Source organism: Chlorocebus sabaeus, chromosome 11, assembly GCF_047675955.1.
Source record: "Chlorocebus sabaeus isolate Y175 chromosome 11, mChlSab1.0.hap1, whole genome shotgun sequence".
Classification (NCBI taxonomy): domain Eukaryota; kingdom Metazoa; phylum Chordata; class Mammalia; order Primates; family Cercopithecidae; genus Chlorocebus; species Chlorocebus sabaeus.
In genome coordinates, this window is record NC_132914.1 from 119,245,097 (window position 1) to 119,262,285 (window position 17,189).

The 17,189-nt window shown below is 52.1% G+C and overlaps 1 protein-coding gene across 2 annotated transcripts in view; it reads left to right on the top strand.

Moving 5' to 3' along the window:
* Positions 1–10,977: 10,977 nt before the first annotated feature.
* Positions 10,978–17,189, top strand: part of BCL7A (BAF chromatin remodeling complex subunit BCL7A) — a 40,528-nt gene continuing 34,316 nt past the window's right edge. For both annotated transcript variants that reach the window (XM_008005016.3, XM_008005017.3), the window contains exon 1: positions 10,978–11,276. In XM_008005016.3, the coding sequence (XP_008003207.1) occupies positions 11,185–11,276 (92 nt within the window). In that variant the 5' untranslated portion in view covers positions 10,978–11,184. The remainder of the gene's footprint in view (positions 11,277–17,189) is intronic.

Here is a 17,189-nt window from a genome sequence, read left to right on the forward strand (position 1 = left end):
GAATGGAGGCTGGCCAAGTGTTCCAAGTGGAAGATCTGGCCACTTCTCATTTCTTCATATCCCAGGGCCCTGATGTGGGATAGGCGGCCACTCAGAGGGTCCCAGGAAAGACCAGCCCCAAAGTCAGCATGTTCCTGCCCATGACACCAGCCACAGATTGAATGGCTCACAGTGGGTTTCAGCCCCACAGACTTTAAGTCCTTGAGTTGGCACTTTTTCATGCTTTTGAGTTTTCCAGGGATTTCAAGTTTTTAAAAATGAAATCAGCTGGGCACATGATTACAGCTCATGCCTGTAATCCCAACACTTTGGGAGGCCAAGGCAGGAGGATCATTTGGGCCTAGGAGTTCGAGACCAGCCTGGGCAACATGGTGAAATCCCATTTTTATAAAAAATACAAAATTTAGGCTGGGCACAGTGGCTCACACCTATAATCCCAGCACTTTGGGAGGTCGAGGTGGGCGGATCACCTGAGATCAGGAGTTCGAGACCAGCCTGGGCAACATGGTGAAATCCTGTCTTTACTAAAAATACAAAAATTAGCTGGACGTGGTGGCACGCACCTGTAATCCCAGCTACTTAGGCGGCTGAGGCGGGAGAATCACTTGAATTTGGGAGGTGGAGGTTGCAGTAAGCCAAGATTGTGCCACTGCACTCCAGCCTGGGTGACAGAGCAAGATTCCATCTCAAAAAAATAAATACAAAATTTAGCTGGGCATGGTGGCACGAGGCTGTGGTCCTAGCTACTCAAGAGGCTGAGGTGGGAGGGTCACTTGAGCCTGGAGAAACTGAGGTGCAGTGAGGTGTTTTGCACCACTGCACTTCAGCCTGGGCAGCAGAGTGAGACCCTGTCTCAAAGAAGGAGAAGGAGAAGGAGAGAGGGACAGTTTCAATTTGGTGTCAATCATGATCTTTGGTTTGCAGTAACAGAAATTGACTCCGCTTAGCTTAAGTGGAAAAGGACTTGATTTCAAAGCTACCAGGCAACTCACAGAATCAGTAGAGATACTGGAGAAGCAAGCCCTGGAGATGAATGGGAACAAAAGGATGCCAGGATGCCCCAGTGGTGCTGCCACCCCTGAGCACTCAATCCTCCAATCCTGTTAAGCTTTCCAATGGCCACGTCTGCTGTGAGTCATTTCTCCATTGTCCCTACCTTCCTCAAACCTCAAAGTCAAAATCAATCCCACAATGAGATCCTGCTTGACCTCCACTAGGATAGCTAAAAAATTTATAAGACAATAACAAGTGTTGGCGAGGATGTGGAGCAGTTGCCACATTACCGGTGGAAGTGTAAAAGGGTGCTGCTGCTTTGGAAAGCAGCTTGGCAGTTCCTCAAAATGTTAAATATAGAATTACCATATGACCCAGCAATTACCTTCCTAGGTATGTAGCCAAGATAAGGGAAAATATACACCCACACATAAAGACCATTATGTATATTAGTGTTCATAGCAACATTAATCATAGTAGCCAAAAGTTAAGGTAAGACCAGGCACAATTGCTCATACCACAGATCATAGATCCCAGCACTTTGGGAGGCCAAGGTGGGAGAATTGCTTGAATCCAGTAGTTCAAAACTTCACGACTAGCCTGGGCAAGAGAGACCTCATCTCTAAAAAAAAAAAAAAAAAAAAAAAAAACAACACAAGGCCGAACATGGTGGCTCACGCCTGTAATCCCAGCACTTTGGGAGGCAGAGGCAGGTGGAGCACCTGAGGTCAGGAGTTTGAGACCAGAGGCCGGTCAACATGGTGAAACCCCATCTCTACTAAAAACGCAAAAATTAGCTGGGCATGGTGGCTTGAGCGTGTAATCCCAGATACTTGGAAGGCTGAGGCATGAGAATGGCTTGAACTTGGGAGGCAGAGGTTTCAGTGAGTTGAGATCACGCCATTGCACTCCAGCCTGGGTGACAGAGCGAGACTCCGTCTCAAAAAAAAAAAAAAAAAAGAAAAGAAAAGAAAAACAAAAAGTAGAAACAACCCAATAACCATCAACGAAAGAATGGAAAAATCAATTGTGGTATATCTATACAATGGAATATTATTTAGCTATAAGAACAAACGATGTATTAGTACATGCTACAAGATAGATGATCTTTGAAAACATGCTAAGGGAAAGAAGCCAGACCTAAAAGGCCACATATTGTATGACTCAATTTATGTGAAACATCCTCAATTTATGTGAAACCATAGAGACCAGTGGTTGCCAGGGGCTGTGGGGAGGGGAGACAGAGAGTGACTGTTTAATGGGTACAGGGTTGCTTTTATGGATGATGAAATGTTCTAAAATTGATTGTGGTGACCGTTGCACAACTCTGTGAATATGCTAAAAACCACTGAATTATATACTTTAAAAGGGTGAATTTTATGCTGCATGAATTATATCTTAATAAAACCATTATTTTAAAAAAATCAACTGACTAGACCATCCACCATCCATGCCTAAAGCTGGAACCCATGCCCAGGACTTAACTGGGCCCCCAGTTAAGAGAGAGACAGACCCCCTTTAGCTCCTGTAGCGGGGTGGGGAGGGGCTGCCTCCACCCACAAAGGCTCACCCGGAACTGGGAGGGTGTTCAGATGCTGAACAGGCGGAATCACTCCACATGTGGAGATTACAGGGGAAGAAATCTGGGCAGCCTTCTAGATCCCTGGCCTAAGAATGTACCAAGCCTGTGTGTAGAAAGATTCCAACTGTTAACTCCAAGTCACTGTGTCATCCAGACTTTCTGCATTTAGAAAATGCTAATAATTTGGGACCTCACTGAGCTCCACCAGCTGCATGCTGCTAAATGCTTATCAACCAGCTCTGGGTGGGAAAGAGGGGAGGGGCCTGACATATAGCACTTGCCAATTTCCATAGTGTAAATATTCCCATTAGAGCTGATTTCAAACTATCAGCATTATGACATATGTGGAGTCCAGAAGCCCAGTTTCCCCAATTGGGAGAGCTGAGTTCTGGCCACAACTCTGCTAAGTGACTGGGCAGCTATTGATTGTAGCTTTCTTTTCTGTAAAAGGAGGGAGGCGGCCTTGATGGTATTTTTTGTGCTTTGCTTCATAGCCTTTCTGTTCCTGTGTCAGAGGAAGGGAGTATATTTCATTCTGTGGTTGGAGCTTTCTCCTTAAAGCTTTGCCTCTTTGCTAGGCCTGGCTAATGACCTGCTCCCTAAACACCAGAGCACCTCTGTTTATGAAACCACAGGCTGCTGCTGCCACTGCAAGTTGCTAGGCTGCAGAGACTCACTGAGGCTGGGCCTGCACACGCCTCACAATTACACATCTCTGTTCCAGAGATGGAAACCTCCTCCACCCAGCAGTGGTGAACGAGCCTCCAACCCAGAGGAACAGCAGCAGGAATGGATGGAGACTTGAATTTAGAAAGCCAGGAAAGGGGAATAGTTTGACTTTAGTCCCTAGCGAGGATTATTACATAGTAATGATGTTTAATCATTATGATGATTATAATGACGACGTGAGCAATTGTACAGGTCCTTTAACAAATTTAGTCGTGTGTCACTTAATGACGAGGATATGTCCTAAGAAATGCATTGTTGGGGCCAGGTGCGGTGGCTCACACCTGTAATCCCAGCACTTTGGGAGGCCGAGGCGGGTGGGTCATGAGGTCAGGAGATCGAGACCATCCTGGCTAACACAGTGAAACCCTGTCTCTACTAAAAATACAAAAAATTAGCTGGGTGTGGTGGCGGGCACCTGTAGTCCCAGCTACTCGGGAGGCTGAGGCAGGAGAATGGCGTGAACCTGGGAGGAGGAGCTTGCAGTGAGCCGAGATGTGCCACTGCACTCCAGCCTGGGTGACGGAGTGGGACTCCGTCTCAAAAAAAAAAAAGGAAATGTATTGTTGGGGCAATTTTTTTCATTTTTTTTAAGAGACAGAGTCTCATTCTGTCACTCAGGCTGGAGTGCAGTAGCACAATCACAGCTCACTGCTGCCTTGAACTCCTGGGCTTAAGCGACCCTTCCACCTCAGCTGGCCGAGTAACTGGTATTACAGGAGTGCACCACCACACCTGGCTGATTTTCTTTTTTTTTTTTTTTTTTTCATTTTTTTGTAAAGAGTAAGTCTGGCTATGTTGCCCAGACTGGGCTTGAACTCCTGGCCTCAAGTGGTCCTCCTACTTTGGCCTCCAAAGTGCTGGGAGTACAGGTGTGAGCCATGGTGCCCAGCCCAGGCAATTTCATCAGTGTGCAAACAGCATGGAGTGTGATTACACAAACCCAGATGGTGTCACCTCCTGTATACCTAGGCTAGATGGTAGAGCCTACTGCTCCTACGCTGCAAACCTGTGCAGCCTGGGAATCCTGTACTGTACTGCACTGAATTCTGTAGGCAATTGTAACACAGCGGTAAGGGTCTGTGTATCTAAACACTTCTAAGCATAGAAAAGGTAGAGTAAAACTACAGTGTAAAACATAGAAAATGGTCCCTCTGCAAAGACACTTCTCATGAATGGATCTTGCAGGCTAGAACTTGCTCTGGGTGAGTCAGTGAGTGGTGAGGGAATGTGAAGGCCCAGGACATTACTATCCACTACAATAGGCTTTACAAACATAGTACACTTACGCTGCATTAGATTTATTTAAAAAATAGAGTTACAGCCAGGCGCGGTGGCTCATGCCTGTAATCCCAGCACTGTGGGAGGCTGAGGCAGGTGGATCACCTGAGGTCAGGAGATCCAGACCAGCCTGACCAACATGGTGAAACCCCGTCGCTACTAAAAATACAAAAATTAGCCTGGTGTGGTGGCAGGCGCCTGTAATCCCAGCTACTTGGGAGGCCGAGGCAGGAGAATCGCTTGAACCAGAGAGGCGAAGGTAGCAATGAGCCGAGATCATGCCATTGCACTCCAGCCTGGGCAAGAGTGAAACTGCATCTCAAAAAATAAAAAATAAAAAAATAAAGTTAGGCTGGGCATGGTGGCTCACACATGTAATCCCAGCACTTTGGGAGGCTGAGGCAGAAAGATCCTTTGAGCTCAAGAGTTTAAGACCAGCCTGGGCAACAAAGCGAGACTCCCGTCTCTACAACAAAGAAAAAAAAAAAAAGCGTGGTGGCACACACCTGTAGTCTCAGCCTCCTCAGGAGCCTGAGGATGGCTTGAACCCAGAGGGTCAAAGCTTCAGTGAGCCATGATCCTGCTACTGCACTCCAGCCTGGGCAATAGAGTGAGACCCTGTCTCAAAAAAGTAAATAAATAAAAAATAGCTGGGCATGGTCGCACACACCTGTGGTCCCAGCTACTCAGGAGGCTGAGGTAGGAGGCTTACTTGAGCCTGGGAGGTGGAGGCTGCAGTGAGCCTTGATCCTGCCACTGCACTCCAGCCTGGGCAGAGTGAGACCCTGTCTCTAAATAAATAAAGTAATTGCGGGAGCAAGACCCTGTCTCTAAATTAATGAATGAATTAATTAAAGTAATTGCACTATGATGTGAGGATGGATCCAATGTCGTCAGCTCCGTTACAATTTTCTGGGACCACCGTCGTATATGCAGTGGCTGACTGGAACGTTGTTATGTGGCACACTTCCGTCCTTTCTGATGTAGCACTTACTGCGTAGCGACACTGTTGTAAGTGCTTGACAGATAGTGTGCATTGCATAATTTTCTTTTGTTTTTTTGTGTGTTTGTTTGAGACGGAATCTCACTCTGTTGCTCAGGCTGGAGTACAGTGGCACGATCTCTGCTCACTGCAAACTCTGCCTCCCGGGTTCATGCCATTCTCCTGCCTCAGCCTCCCAAATAGCTGGGACTACAGGCGCCCGCCACCACGCCCGGCTAATTTTTTTGTATTTTTAGTAGAGATGGGGTTTCACCATGTTAGCCAGGACGGTCTCGATCTCCTGACCTCGTGATCCGCCCGCCTCCACCTCCCAAAGTGCTAGGATTACAGGCGTGAGCCACCTCGCCTGGCCTGGTGTGCGTAATTTTCGTAAGAACCCTATGAGATGGGTGTAGTTTTTTTCATTCCCATTTTACAGATGAGACACAGAGAGGTTAAGACATTTGACATAGCCATAACTAACTCACTTCTGTGACCCTGGAATCTCTCTTTTACCCTTTTCTTTTCTTTTCTTTGAGACAGAGTCTCGCTTTGTTACCCAGGCTGGAGTGCAGTGGTATGATCTCTGCTCACTGAAACCTCCATCTCCAGGGTTCAAGTGATTCTCCTGCCTCAGCCTCCTGAGTAGCTGGGATTACAGGCACGCGCCACCATGCCTGGGTAATTTTTGTATTTTTAGTAGAGACAGGGTTTTGCCATGTTGGCCAGTCTGGTCTTGAACTTCTCACCTCAGGTGATCTGCCCACCCACCTCAGTCTCCCAAAGTGCTAGGATTACAAGTGTGAGCCACTGTGCCTGGCCTTTTATTCTTTTAATATACCTAGAATAATAGTAAACATATGTAGAGAGCTTGACTTCCAGTTTCTGGTAAACAATTAGACTAACTCTCGAAGTAACTAAAAATGCTAGGAAAAGTATTTGAAAATATGCTAAAAGCCACTATGTGCTGACTGTAAGAAAGAAGACAGTGAGAAATTAGGCCAAAATTGAAGGAAAAAAACGCTGAAAGGTAATCTGGAAAGGAAGCCACTTTAACTTGTGCCAGCGCTAGCATATTTGAACTTGCCCATGAATGGTTTTATGGGGCAAAAGGCCAGAAAATTAGGCTGGGCATGGTGGCTCACGCCTATAATCCCAGCACTTTGGAAGGCCAAGGTGGGCGGATCATGAGGTCAGGAGATTGAGACCATCCTGCCTAACATGATGAAATCCTGTCTCTACTAAAAATACAAAAAAAAAAAAATTAGCCAGGCGTGGTTGCGGACACCTGTAGTCCCAGCTACTCGGGAGGCTGAGGCAGGAGAATGGTGTGAACCCGGGAGGCAGAACTTGCAGTGAGCCAAGATTACGCCACCGCACTCCAGCCTGGGCAGTGACAGAGCAAGACTTTGTCTCAAAAAAAAAAAAAAAAGGCCAGAAAATTAAAGAATTAAAGTCCATGACTCACACTAAGTGGGAGTCCTTTCCCATGATAATTTGGGCCTTGTCGGACTCCACCAATGGTATGCTGGTAAATGTTCAACCACGAGCTCTGGCTGGGGCTGGGGAAGGAGGGTCCTGATGTATAGATCATTTGCCAATTTCCATGGTGTAAATACTCCCACCACAGCTGATTCCAAACTCTCAGCATGAGGTCACTGAACACAGCGCTGGGAAGCAGAGGCCTGTAAACCACCTGCAGCACAACCCTGACTCCACCCTCAGACTACAAGGAGTCAACCAGTCTGGCACAGTTGTGTGGCCAGTATTCACATCACCTGAGTGGTCAGGGACTCACAAACCCTGAACTTGGATTAAGGTCATCCTGGACTAGCGGTGACCTGAGGAGCCTGGCAGAAGCCAATATAAATTATCTTCAGGGAAGGCCTCAAATTATCCCTATGAATAAATTTTAAAATAGTGTCCAGAATGGTCAAAGAGACCCAGGCATATAACAAGGAACTATGACACCATGAGCAAGACCTAGCAGAAACTCTCAGAGATGTCAAATATTAGAATCATCAGACACAGGCTGTAAAACTACTGTGCTTTGTTGAAAGAAAGAAGTGTAAAAATACCTGCAGGAGACAGGAAACTACTAAAAGTGACATACTAGATTTACAAAGGACATTTGAAGAAAGCTTTATGGTTTTTATCGGGGATCAAAGTCACAAATACCTTCAGGGGCCAGAGAGGTAATACAAATGAGTAAAGTGGCTACGAGTGCACTGGTGACCCAGAGAATTCTCTCTGAAAAATACAGGGTCCTTCAGCTCTAGCCAATGGGTGCCATGTGGCACTGAGGGTCCAGTTTGCAGGTCTGCTGGTTCTAGAGAAGCTGGGTATTTTTTTTTTCCTTCCTTCCTTCCTTCCTTCCTTCCTTCCTTCCTTCCTTCCTTCCTTTCTTCCTTCCTTCCTTCTCTCCCTCCTTCCTCCTCCCTCCCTTCCTTCTTCCTTCCCTCCTTCCTTCCTTCCTTCCCTCCCACCCTCCCTCCTTCCTCCTCCCTCCCTTCCTTCTTCCTTCCCTCCCTCCCTCTCCTCCTCCCTCTTTCCGTTTTCTTCTTTCATTCTTTTTTTCTTCTTTCATTCCTTCTTTCTTTTCTTTCCTTTCTTTTCTCTCTCTCTCTCTCTCTCTCTCCCCCCCCCCCCTCTCCTTCATACAGTGGCATGATCTTGGCTCACTGCAGCCTCTATGTCCTGGGCTCAAGCCATCTTCCCACCTCAGCCTCCTGAGCAGCTGGGGCTGCAGATGCGCACAACCACAACGGGCTATTTTTTGAATTTTTTGTAGAGATGGGGTTTCACCATGTTGCCCAGGCTGGTCTCAAACTCCTGGCCTCTAGCAATCCACCCTCCTCAGCCTCCCAAAGTGCTGGGATCACAGGTGTGAGCCACCGCACCCAGCCTAGATTTCTTTTTATTATGATCAAATACACATAAAATTGACCATTGTAACCATTTAACAGTGTACAATTCAGTGTCATTAAGTACATTCACACTGTTATGCAGCCATTACCACTATCTCATCCCAGAACTTTCCTATCACTCCAAAAGGAAACCCCACATCCGTTAGCAGTCACTCCTGTTCTCCCCTCCCCCTTGCCCCTGGTAACCACCAATCTGATGTCTGTCTTTATGGATTCGCCTAGTTTTAGATATCTCCCACAAATGGACTTCTTTATCCTTTTGTGACCGGCTTCTTTCACTTAGCATGTTTCAAGGTTCACCCATGTTGTAGCATGTATTCATTCCCTTTCATGGCTGAATAATATCCCGTTGTGTGGATAGACACATTTATCCGTTCCTCAGTCACTATCTGAATTCTGACATAATATTTTCCTATTTTAAATTTTAAGATACATCTTTTTAAAGTTTCGTGTGGCCCAAAGCACCTATCTATTGATCTCACATATCTCTGTGAGATCTGTTTTATGACCTGCTCTTGCATATTTTCCCAGAAAATTCTCGGAATGATTCTCTGAAGTATTTGTTCTTTTATTTTCTTTTCTCTTTTCTTTTTTTTCTTTCTCTCCTTCCTTCCTTCCTTCCTTCTTTCCTTCTTTCTTTCTTTCTCTTTCTCTTTCTTTTTATTTATTTATTTCAGTCTTGCTCTGTCGCCCAGGCTGGAGTGCAATGGCATGATCTTGGCTCACTGCAACCTCTGCCTCCCAGGTTCAAGCGATTTTCCTTCCTCAGCCTCCCGAGTAGCTGAGATTACAGGCCCGCACCAGCGCGCCCAGCTAATTTTTGCATTTTTAGTAGAGACGGGGTTTATCCATGTTGGCCGGGCTGGTCTCAAACTCCTGACCTCGTGATCTGCCCACTTCGGCCTCCAAAGTACTGGGATTACAGGCATGAACCACTGCATCGGCTTTTTTTTTTTTTTTTTTTTTTTTTTTTTTTGATACAGGGTTTCACTCTCTCCCAGGCTGGAGTGCAGTGGCTCCATCTCCGCTCACTGCAACCTCCGTCTCCCAGGTTCAAGCGAGTCTCCTGCCTCAGCCTCCCGAGTAGCTGGGATTACAGGTGCCCACCACTGCGCCCGGCTAATTTTTGTATTTTTAGTAGAGACGGGGTTTCACCCACCATGTTGGCCAGGCTGGTATCGAACTCCTAACCTCAAGTGATCCGCCCGCCTCGGCCTCCCAAAGCGCTGGGATTACAGGCATGAGCCACCGCGCCCGGCTGGTATTTGTTCTTTTCTTCATTTTTCACGTCAGGACTTTGCGTTTCAGAATAGTAAAAAGAAATGCCTAGGGAAAGGCCTGCGGTCTCTCCATTTCCTCAGTAGCGTTTTCCCCAAAGACCAAACCCTCAGGGGAAACGTCTAGAATGAGTGACAGCTTAAGGCTGCAACCTTGAACTTTCCCGGGACTCAGTTTCCCCAGCTGTGAAATGGCTGCTGTCGGGCTCTCATCTCCAGGCCCGGGGCGCTGACATTTGGGCCACTCTCGGTCTCCCACTTCATTCTGGGAGCGCATTAGCTCTGGTCCAGCCGGTTCCGCAGCTGAACACCAAGATGCGGCACCCAGGTTACCCTGATCATCGCAGATGTCTCCCCAGGGCTCTGTTCGGAGGCCTCAAAAGCCCTCCTTGTAGATGGGACCAGCCCCTAGTACCCGCTAGGGCCATTTGGGCAGTAGCAGCGCCTGGTCTCAGTCTGGTACTGAAGTCAGGAGTGGCTTTAGGTGAAATCGTGGTCCTCCGGTGAAGCTCAGGAAGACCCTCTCGCCTTGTTTATGACAAGGGAACTTCTAGGGGGACGGGGGCGGGAGGAAGAGTCCCTGTTACGATGCTGATCATCATTCAGCTTTTGCTGAGCAGAAAACTCTTTAGTACGCAAGGTCGAGAGTCTCTGGTAGTCCGCCTGGCCCCAGGCACCTTCCTACAACCCCAGTTTTCCAAAAGGACAAAGCCTGGGGCAGGCGACGTCCTAGCTCGCATTTGAACAGGGCCGCGGGCCAGCAGAGATGCGCGATGCCCAACTCTTTCCAAGAGCACCTCGCGTCCCGAACCGGCGCCTTCAACTCGGAGAAGTCAAGAGACCTGCAAGAAACTTGCACTACTGCACCCGCCGCCGTGCTCCGGGGGCAGGGCAGGGGCAGTTGGGCTGGGTCCCGGGGAACGCGTCCCCCCCGCCCCGCAGACCGGCTGTCTCCGGTGGACCCCTCCGCACCTGCGGCCTCCGAGGAAGGGTCCGCGCGCACGTCCGCACGCCCGCCCCCGCCGCGCGCCCGGAGCCGGGGGTCGCCGTGCGCCCTTCGGCACCTCCCCGGGAGGGCGTCCGGGGCGTCCCCTCTAGGGGCGCAGGAGGCCCGGTGGCGCTGCCCGGTGGCCGCGGCGCCCGGAGGCCGCACTGCCGGCGGCGGCGGCGCGGCTCCCCCTGCTCGGTGCAGCTGCCGCCCGGCGCTTGCGCACTGGGCCGGGCGCGCGGCGGCCCCGGGCTTTGTGTGTGTGTGTGTGTGTGTGTGTGTGTATGTGTGTGTGAGTGTGTGCGTGTGAGAGTGCGAGTGTCTGTGCGCGAGTGAGTGAGCGGCGGGCGGGCGCGAGTGTGGCCGCCGCGGAGCGCGAGCAGGACCCGGCGGGCGCGCTCCCCAGCCTCCGTCTCCCCGCCGGAACCATGTCGGGCAGGTCGGTTCGAGCCGAGACCAGGAGCCGGGCCAAAGATGATATCAAGAGGGTCATGGCGGCGATCGAGAAAGTGCGCAAATGGTAAGCGGAGGCGCCCGCCGCCCGCCGCCTCCCCGGCCACCCCGAGCCCGAGCGCGGCTCCGGAAAGCCGCGGGACGCAGCGCCCCGGCCGCCTGCCCTGGCCCGGCCCCGCCGCGGGCCCCGGGACTTGGCGAGGGCGGGCGGGCGGCGCGCGAGCCGAGTCACCTGCGCCAGGCGGGGGCCGCGGCCGCTGCCCAGGTGCGCTCGCGCCTGTCGCCCACCTGGCGCGGCGGTGGCGGCGGCCCGGAGGCGGCGGGCGCCGGGGTCGGGCGGCTGGAGCGGCGGGGCGGCCCCCGCGGCGGCGCTCGGCTCCCGGGAGGGGGGCTCGGGGCCGGCCCCAGAAGCCATTTCGTTTTGTGCAAGTCACATGAAAGCGGCTTCCCGCGCGCCGGGGCCGCGATGCCGGCGGCGGCGGGGAAAGCGCGAGCTCCATTGTGCAGGCTCCGAGCGGGCCGCCGCCGCCGTCTCCTCCCCGCGCGCCCCGGCCCGCGCCCCGCCGCCCTCCGCCGGCCCCGGCCCGCCCGGCCGCCCGCTCCCGCCTCCCGGGCCCGGCGCCCTCGAGTCTGCGGAGTTTGCAAAGCGCGAGCCGTTTAAATTTAGCGCTTTGGGCTGCCTGGAGCGAGGGCTCTCGGCGACCAGGAAAGATGGGGGCGAGCGCCGGGCGCCAGCGGCCAGGGGCGCGGGGCGCCCACGTTCCACCCCACTCTGCGCGGCGCCCCGGGAGGGGGGCTCGGGCCAGCCGATGATTTTGGCCAGAAGCCGTTGGTCCTGGGCCGCGGCTGCCTCTCCACACCGGGAGCTCGTGTTTGTTTTGCGGAGGGAGCCGTTGTTTTTGTTCTCTGCACGGGGGAGAGGGGAACGCGGCGGCGGCCGCGCGTGGTTTTCGGGTTCACTTTAGCGTCCCCCCGGCGTGGCCCGGTCGATATTAAGGGGATCGAACCTTTCCGCGGCCTCGTCGGGGTCTGCTCGGAATCGGCCCCTGGGCCAGGCCCGAGGCGCGAGCAGATCGCCAGGTTGGGTCAGACTTGTTGAAAACTCCCCGATCCCTGATTTCAACTTTATTGTTTTTTTCCCACGCCTTCACCGGGGTCCCGGAGGGAGAGGAGCCGCGGCGACTCTGGCCCCGAGTGTCAGCGCCCGCGGGCTCGTCCCGACGCTTTATTTCGAGCTTGGAAGCCGGGCAGGCCCGGTGGCAGGGGATGTTTACGTTTGGGGGTGTCGTTTCTCGAGTAGCGCCTCGGTCTCTAAAAGCCACTGGGGGCGAGCCTCCGGTGTGGCGGTGTCACAAGTTAGCTGTCCTTTCTGAGTCAAACCCAACAAAAAAGGCAAGAGGAAAATCAATAAAGTCCACGTGCTCCCCGGCCTCCTATGGAAAGGGCTGGCTGCGATGGCCGGATGCCCGGCCGTGGGCTGGGTTTGGCTCCAGTGGGACAAAGAATTTTCAGAACCGTGAGAAGGGGAGGCATTCCAAAGTTGAGATCCAAGTCGTCGGTGTCTCGGGAGCTCCCCTGGTACGCAGGGTGCCCGGTGCCCGACTGGAGCCATTTAAAAATGGCAGAAACAGCTGCAGGCCAACACACACACGCTGGGAAACAACCCGCAGCCCCCTCTACTGTGGGATTCCCCGCGGGAAGCCCGGAGTTGCTCCCCTCCTTGCCTCATCCCCTGTGCAAAGAACTGGTGTCTGTGCCTGGGTCCCTTCTGTCGCCGACCTGGAGGTTGGGAAGCAGCCGACAAGCCGCCTTTCTCTGCTCAAGGAGGCGTGGTGGGGCCTCCTACCCCAGGTTCCCGGCGGGACAGAGGCTCCTGCACCCTGACAGCTGCTCCCGCAGAGCGGCCAGCTGCTCTGCCGGGAGGGCAGATGGAGAGATGGGGCTTCCCACCCCGCGGGCCCCAGGTTGGCCGGCCTGGAGACCTTCCAACCCGCTGACCCCGCGGGGACCAGGCCTGTAGTTGGGGCTTGTGGGGCTGTGCCTCTGCACCTCCCTGGGTTTGGGGAAACAACACCTCGTGTCCTCTGAAGACCTCAGGTTTTGGGATCTCATGGTCCAGCTTCCAGTTCACTTCGTTGCCGCGACCTTGGGCATATCATTGTCACTTCTCTAACCATGGTGACCCGGGGCTCTCTGCTTGGCTTCCAGGTCTCGTCGGGTTGTTGAGGACGAGTGAGGTCATGCCTCCAAGAGCACCCCGCCCTGGGCGCAGGAGGAGCTGTTGCTCAGTGTTGTCCGTGTTATAAGGTGGACTTTGTAGAAACTTGGCTTTGAGATTTTTTTTTTTTTTTTTTTTTTTTTTTTTTTTTTTTTGGCCCCTTCTAAGCGAAAGCCTTGGACTTACTGCCCAGGTTTCTCCGGCCCCTGAGAAGCATATCCCACCTTCCCCGTGCCTTCGGATTGCCCAGGTTTCTCCGGCCCCTGAGAGCATATCCCACCTTCTCCGTGCCTTCGGATTGCCCAGGTTTCTCCAGCCCCTGAGAGCATATCCCACCTTCCCCGTGCCTTCGGATTGGGTCTTTGACTCAGCCCATGAGACTTTGGGTTGTTTATTAATTGTGTGGCCACCAACCATGCATTTCACCACTGGTGGGGAGGTGGGGTTGCCAGGTTTAACCAGATAAAAATACAGCACACCCAGTTAAACTCGAATTTCAGATAAACAGTGAAAGAATTAAAAATAAATGTTTTTGAGTATGTCTCATGCAATATTTGGGACACACTTATACTAAAAAATTATCTATTTATCTGAAATGCAAATTTAACAGGGCATCCTGTATTTTACCCAGAGGGAAGCTGAAGTGTCTGGCAGATCATTTGGCCCCATGAGCCTTGGGTGGGTTTCTCCTCAGCCCTAGTGACCCCTAAAATTACCCACCCACCCACTGTCCCCTGCCGCTTCCCCCACCCCCGGAAAAGCTGTGGCCTCCCTCTCATTTGGGGCAGGCTGTGTCCTCTCCTGTTTGTGGGCTGTTTCAGCAAGGCAGGCCGGTGGAGTGTGAGGTGACCAGAAGATGCCTGAAGGGAAAACAAAATGGCAGGCCTCTTTTTGGGAAACTGGGCCAGGGTTTGGAGGCCCTGTGCTGGTGGAGGAGAGAAGGGGTCCAGGGCGATGGTGGGAGATGAAAGCTTGGGCTGCAGCGGAGGCTTGGAGGCCCGCCACGGTGGCTCATGCCTGTAATCCCAGCACTTTGGAGGCTGAGACAGGAGGATTTCTTGAGCCCAGGAGTTCAAGACCAGCCTGGGTAACATAGTGAGATTCCATATCTTTAAAAAAAAAAAAAGCCAGGGGCGGTGGCTCATGCCTGCAATCCCAGCACTTTGGGAGGCTGAGGCGGGCAGATCACGAGGTCAGGAGATTGAGACCATCCTGGCAAACACAGTGAAACCCCGTTTGTACTAAAAAAATACAAAAAAATTAGCCAGATGTGGTGGTGGGTGCCTGTAGTCCCAGCTACTCGGGAGGCTGAGGCAGGAGAATGGTGTGAACCCGGAGGCAGAGCTTGCAGTGAGCTGAGATCGCACCACTGCACTCCAGCCTGGGCAACAGAGCAAGACTCCGTTTCAAAAAAAAAAAAAAGAAGAAGAAGAAAAAGCAAAAGAAAAATTAGGATGGACGCGCTGGTTCATGCCTGTAATCCCAGCACTTTGGGAGGCCGAGGCAGGCAGATCACCTGAAGTCAGGAGTTCGAAACCAGCCTGGCCAACATGGTGAAACCCTCTCTCTACTAAAAATACAAAAAATTAGCTGGCTGTGGTGGTGCATGCCTGTAATCCCACTTACTCTGGAGGCTGAGGCAGGAAAATTGCTTGAACCTGGGAGGCAGAGGTTGCAGTGAGCCGAGATCGCGCCACTGCACTCCAGCCTGGGCGACAGAGCAAGACTTCATCTCAAAAAAATGAAAAGGTCGGGCACGGTGGCTCATGCCTGTAATCCCAGCACTTTGGGAGTCCGAGGTGGGAGGATTATGAGGTCAGGAGATCGAGACCATCCTGGCTAACATGGTGAAACCCCGTCTCTACCAAAAATGCAAAAAATTAACCGGGCGAGGTGGCAGGCACCTGTAGTCCCAGCTACTCGGGAGGCTGAGGCAGGAGGATGGCGTGAGCCCACAAGGCAGAGCCGGCAGTGAGCTGAGATCGCACCACTGCACTCCAGCCTGGGCAACAAAGCGAGACTCCGTCTCAAAAAAAAAAGAAAAAAAAGAAAAAAAAGAAAAAAAGTTAGGCATGGTGACCCTCGTCTGTAATCCCAGCTACTCAGGAGGCTAAGCCCGGAGGATCACTTGAGCCCAAGAGGTTGAGGCTGCAGTGAGCTGCGATCATGCCACTGCACTCCAGCCTGGGTGACAGCCTTGTCTCAAAAAACAAAACAAACAAACAAACAAAGTAGGCTTAGGCCCAGGACCCCTCAGCCTGGTCTGAGGGTTCCCTCAATGACTTGCCGTGAGGACTGAGAAAGGTCTGTGCCTGAAGACCTCCTGTCTGTGCCGGGAGAGGTGGAGGTTTGGGCCTGAGGCCTCCCTTATCTCAGCTCCTCCGGAAGTTTCATCATGGAGACCTTCCTTCTAGGCACATGGCAGGTCAGGCAGACCTGGGCCTCGCTAGGGTGAGGCCAGCCATGGGCCAGGCCTCCTGAGGTGGCAGGGACTAGCCCTGAGAAGTGAGTACAAGGACAGGGATTAGAGCTCTCCTGGAGGGAGTCAGCAGGGTCCTCTTGGGCAGTGGGTAACGCTAAGATGGTCTTGTTGGCTAGCCCTTGGACCTGGACGCAGGAGAACATTCAAAATTGGCCTTAGCCTGGAGAATCTGGGATGGATTCTTGTAGTTTATATAGGAGTCCGTGCTGGAGAGGAGCATTTGGGGCTATATTCCTACTGCTAGGAACTCATTTTTGTCCTTTCCTCCCAGGAGCCCAAGTGTAATGGGAAGAGAGAGGTGCTGAAGTCAGGGTAAGGTGACGGGGCCGCCAAGACAGGAGGCGCGGGGCACAGCCAGGGCCAGCTTTGCAGCAAGCTGGGCTGCAGCCTAGGGGTCGCGGTGATTTCTAGACCCAGTGCCTACAGGTGTCAAGAGTGAGGGTATCCGAGGGGGCCAGAGAGCCCATCTGGGGCAAGCTGTCGCTCCCCAGGGCACATAGGCCCGGGTCATGTTTTCAAGAGTAGCCAGAAGTCTGGAATCTTATGGGAAGCCTGTTTTTTTTTTTGTTTTGTTTTTGTTTTTTTTTTGAAGTTTGGCAGCAGATTTAACATTTTTAAAGTACTGTGTAGGCCAAACAAAACACGTCTGTTGACCGGTTGTTTGCCACCCTAAATATAAAGTGGGGCTCAGGCGTCGTGGCTCACACCTGTAATCCCAGCATTTTGGGAGGCCAAGGCAGGAAGATCACTTGAGCCCAGGAGGTCGAGGCTGCAGTGAGCAGTGATCGCACCACCGCACTCCAGCCTGGGCAACAGAGGGAGACCCTATCTCAAAAAAATAAAAAATAGGCTGGGCGCAGTGGCTTATACCTGTAATTCCAGCACTTTGGGAGGCCGAGGTGGGTGGGTCACCTGAGGTCAGTCAGCCTGGCTAACATGGTGAAACCCGTCTCTACTAAAAATACAAAAATTAGCCGGGCATGGTGGTATGTGCTTGTAGTCCTAGCTACTCAGGAGGCTGAGGCAGGAGAATCGCTTGAACCCGGGAGGCAGAGGTTGCAGTGAGCCGAGATTGTGCCACTGCCCTCCAGCCTGGGCCACAGAGTAAGGGTCCGTCTCAAAAAATTTTAAAAAATGAAAAAATAAGAAAGTGATGGGCATAGCTTAATACTCTCATTGGTGGAGGGGAGCAATGCCCCTTTTTGGGAAGGGCTATGTGTTCTGTGGTGATGGTTTTGGGGGGCAATTGTGGGAAACCTCAGCTACTCTGCTGAACCTGT